The 4,357-nt window shown below is 55.7% G+C and overlaps 1 protein-coding gene across 1 annotated transcript; it reads right to left on the bottom strand.

The window, feature by feature from the left end:
- Positions 1-987: 987 nt before the first annotated feature.
- Positions 988-3,952, bottom strand: SOX1 (SRY-box transcription factor 1). Its single transcript, XM_036250513.1, has one exon. The coding sequence runs from the start codon at positions 3,421-3,423 to the stop codon at positions 2,242-2,244; it is 1,182 nt and encodes a 393-aa protein (XP_036106406.1). The 5' UTR covers positions 3,424-3,952; the 3' UTR covers positions 988-2,241.
- Positions 3,953-4,357: the final 405 nt, after the last annotated feature.

The following is a 4,357-nucleotide window of genomic DNA, read 5'->3' as shown; positions in this document are numbered from 1 at the left end:
GTAAATGTGGTCTGACCCTTAAACTGGCTGATGAGTTAATAGAGCATTACAGAATTTCCCAAAGCATCTCTCCCAGAGGGGACTGTGTGTGGCATATTCCCAGATCTCATGATGCTGTTCTGCTTAGCAACCCATATATATCCAAACACTTTTAGGAACCACTTTTCACAAAGGATCAGATTCCTAAAGCAGGGAAGAAAAAAAAAAAAATAGAGGGGCATTTTATTTTGTTTGGAAGAAGCAATCTATCCCCCCTCCCCCATTTTTGAAAATTTTGCAGTCACTTTAAGGAATCGTGGTTTAAACAAAATGATTAAAATTACTCCAAAAAATTACACATCAATTGCCAGGTTAGCATTTTACTTAAAGCCATCCCTGAATGCAGTCTGAATTTGGTTCTCATTAACTCACCACCACAGGCCCATTTTTGGATGGATAGTCTATACTCATTCCAGGATAAGAAAAGATGTTGCAAAAATGAGGGGTTGATAAAATCAACATATTTTGATCTGGGCTAAAGGTTTCTTTTTTCAAAAATATAATTTCACTTTTATGTTGTGACTAATTTCAAAATGTATTTGCTACAGTATAACTTTTAAATGCAATATTTAATGCTGTCAGATTACTTGAAGACAAAGTTTTACAGAAAACTTTAAATTCCAGAAAAAAACTGCAATGTCCAATAAACACCTAGAAAAAATATAATTAAAAAATTTAAAGCATCAAACAATTTCAGATCTCGTCAGGAATAATAAACACCGCATTTTGCATTCACATCAGTTAGCAACTTGCATCCCAGTTCTTGGGGGGGGGGGGCAATTTTTTGTCTGTGTATGAAAATCCAACAAAATTATTTTGCTCTTTCCCAAGGAGAAATAAGCCAGAAATAGAGGCTGAGGAGGGGCGGAAGGGGCTTGGTTACAGTACATTTTAGTTCAGAGATAGTGTTTCTTTGAGTCAAATCTAGATAAATTCCACCTGCAGTCTTGTTAGTTGCAGGGAAATAGGGGGCACTCATGCCCCTGCCATGGTCTTTTGTCATCCAACCTTGGCCTGGTCCCGCCATTGGGGTCTTCTCTCCTGGTGGCACAGATCCGGGCCAGCTGCAGGATGCAAAGCCCACAGCAAGGAATAGAAAAACTCACGGTGTCGCCCGAAGATAAAAACACACCAAAGGGCCAGAATACAAAATGATTTTTTTTTTTGTAATTATTTCCCATTCTGTATTAACACTGTAAACTCTACAAAATAATCTATTGATTTTAACTTCCTTCCCTTCCACTGAACGAAGCTCCATGAAAATTGTACCCTCTACCCTGGGGTTCCCCTCACTTTAGTCCATGCTGTAATTTCTCCTTCGTTAGATTTACTAGTTGTATTTTGAGCTCATAAAACATGCATATAAAATTAGCACGTTTCAAATTTACGTGGAAAAACGAGGGTTTTTTTCCTCTCTTAAATTTATTGACTCAAAACTCGATGCATTTTTAAAAGGGGAAGGATCTTTTTCGTTTTTTAGAAGAAAGGCTTTTTAGGAAACTATGTACATAATCTGAATACCCCTCCCCACGCCGATACGCCTAAAATAAAAGTTTCACAATGCATTTACAAGAAATAATTACAAAACCAAAAAATGGAAAAGCTCAGATACAGAAAAGTTTTACAAAACCCAGACTGTAACGATGCCGTCAGAAAGGGATGGGGGCATCTCTTTGTATAAATTAACAAACCAACCCAAAAAGCGGTAACAACTACGAAAAACTTGTGTTTGGATCTGCCTTACTACATCGATAACAAATGAGAACAGCTCCTGGCACAGGCTCTCCCGGGCAACCAAACGCCACCAGGAAGCCAGGCAGGATGAGAGTGAGCGGGCCAGCAGGATAGAAAAGTTGGAGTCGCCTCTTGCTTGGTTTGGTCTTTGTGTCCCCTCGAGCAAAGAAACGCTTTCAGCCTCCGTGGATGATAAATACTGTACAAAAAGTCTCAAGAAAACACTGAAGTTCAGTCTAAAACGCACGACTGTGTCCGCGCCTAGCCGTCCCCAGAAGCTCCAGGAAAGGCGAGTGCGGGGCAGGGGGATGTGTCACCTAGTGTTCTTAGCCAGTGTTTTTCTTTCTACAAGAACGTGGAAACGTCTGCACAAAAGCACGGCTGTTCTGGGCCAGGCCGGGAGCCCGGGTCGGGCCGCACGCTCCTTTTCACGCTTTGCCGGCGCGGGCCGCAGTTTCCACCGCGTCCCTAGATGTGCGTTAGGGGCACCGTGCCGTTGACGCCCGCTCCCGCGCCCTGGTAGTGCTGCGGCAACGAGTGCAGCCGGCTCTGCGCCGCGGCTGCGGCGGCGGCCGCCGCCGGGTCGCCGCCCTCGCCGGCGGGCAAGTACATGCTGATCATCTCGCGCAGGTCCCCAGGGCATGGCGCCCGCGAGTGCGCCGGGGCCGGAGGGCTGCCGCTCGGCTCCGACTTGACCAGAGAGCCGAGTGCGCCTAGGGCGCCCGACGACGCGGCCGCCGCGGCGGCGGCCGCTGCCACGGCCGAGTTCTGGTGTGCGCCGCCCGCAGCGGCGGCTGCGGCGGCCGCGGCGCCATAAGGGAGGCCACCGTAGCCCGAGGGCGAGGCGCTCATGTAGCCCTGCGAGTTGGAGATGGGGCTGTACTGAAGTGCGCCCATGTCGTAGCGGTGCATAGGCTGCGGGTTGTGCGGGTGCGCGTGCGGGTGGTGCGGGTGCGGGTGCGCCGGGTGCGCGTGCGGGTGCGCGCCGCCCGCGCCCGGGTGCTGCCCGTAAGCCAGCTGTGCCTCCTGCATCATGGCCGCGGCGGCCGCCGCCGCCGCCACCGAGCCGGGGTAGGCGCCGTTGGCCCAGCCGTTGACGTGCGCATAGCCGCCTCCCGCCGCACCGCCGGGACTCTCGAGTCGCTGGCCCACAGCCGCCGCACCCACGCCCACGCCCATGGCCACCGCGGCACTGCCACCGCCTGCGCCGGCTGCCAGAAGCCCGCCGGCTAGCGAGTACTTGTCCTTCTTGAGCAGCGTTTTGGTCTTGCGGCGTGGCCGGTACTTGTAATCCGGGTGCTCCTTCATGTGCAGCGCGCGCAGCCGCTTGGCCTCGTCGATGAACGGCCTCTTCTCGGCCTCGGACATGACCTTCCACTCGGCGCCCAGGCGCTTGCTGATTTCCGAGTTGTGCATCTTGGGGTTCTCCTGGGCCATCTTGCGCCGCTGCCCGCGGGACCACACCATGAAGGCATTCATGGGCCGCTTGACCCGGTCCTGGTTGGCTTTGGCGCCCCCACCGCCGCCGCCGCCACCTCCACCGCCCCCACCGCCCCCACCGCCACCCACCCCGGCCGGGCCTGACAAGTTCGTGGGGGCCTGGGCGCCGCCAGGCGAGTGCAGGTCGGTCTCCATCATCATGCTGTACATTGGGGCGGCTCACGGGTTCACCGGCACCGCGCAGAGAGGGCCTGGAGCATAGACGGCCGGGGGGCAGGGAGTTGGAGAGGGACTCAAGCAAAGCGATACTTGGGGGTCAGTGTGTGGAGAGAGGTCTTAGCAGAGAGAAGAAGGGGGTAGGTGGAGGCAAAAACAAAAAAGAGGCAAAAACACACGCACTCAGCGCCGGGCCGGCTCACAGGTGGAAAGTTTGTCCTCGTGCACAAACCACTTGCCAAAGAGGGTGATGGCCGGGGTCGCCGTCCTCGCCGCTGCAGCAGCTGGGTCGCCCTCGGCAGAGCGGTGCAAACAGGTGCAGTCGTGGCCAAGTTGCAGCTCCACTTTTCCGGATGAGAGTGATGCTCTGAGCCGGGTCTGGAACTTGCCTTCTCCTCGCCGGCCTCCGCCAGCCGGTGCTACCTCCTTCCTGCTGCACTCGGTCCTCAGCGGCCTCCAACTCCGGGATGCAACTTCTAGCAGAGCTGCGCGCCGCGTGCGCTGGGCATGTGCGGGTCCCAGGTGCCTGGGGGTGAGGGGGGGCAAGGCGCCGAGGGGGGAGTGGAGTGGGGCGGGGGGCGGATTACGGTGCAGCTGGGGAGGGGGGCCGGGGGCAGTCGAGGGAGCGCAGGCGCGCAGAGAGGTCCAGGAAGCCGGGGCCGCCGAGCCCGAGCTGCCCGCTGCCTGCCCGGGGCGGTGCGCTGGGAGTAGAGGCGCACTCGGGGCCGGCGGCGCGCGGGGCCCAGCAGCCATACGCCCGGCCCGGGCTGCCATTAAATGAGCGCGCCGCGGCCAATGGGAGCTGGCGGCGGCGGTGATTTGCATGGCGCGCTGGCGAGTGACGTGGGGAGGGAGTAGATGCACTGGGCGCGGGCGGCGGTGCTAGGAGGAGGGGAGAAAAAGGGGGGGGGGGAACAGAGGCGCAGGA

This window comes from Molossus molossus, unplaced genomic scaffold (genome assembly GCF_014108415.1).
Source record: "Molossus molossus isolate mMolMol1 unplaced genomic scaffold, mMolMol1.p scaffold_m16_p_9, whole genome shotgun sequence".
Taxonomy (NCBI): Eukaryota; Metazoa; Chordata; class Mammalia; order Chiroptera; family Molossidae; genus Molossus; species Molossus molossus.
The sequence above is the reverse complement of the archived record's forward strand: the minus strand, read 5'-3'. Positions and strand labels throughout refer to the sequence as shown.

Excerpts from the sequence above, each read along its gene's own strand:
- SOX1 (XM_036250513.1), bottom strand. The coding sequence starts at position 3,423 with ATGTACAGCATGATGATGGAGACCGACCTGCACTCGCCTGGCGGCGCC.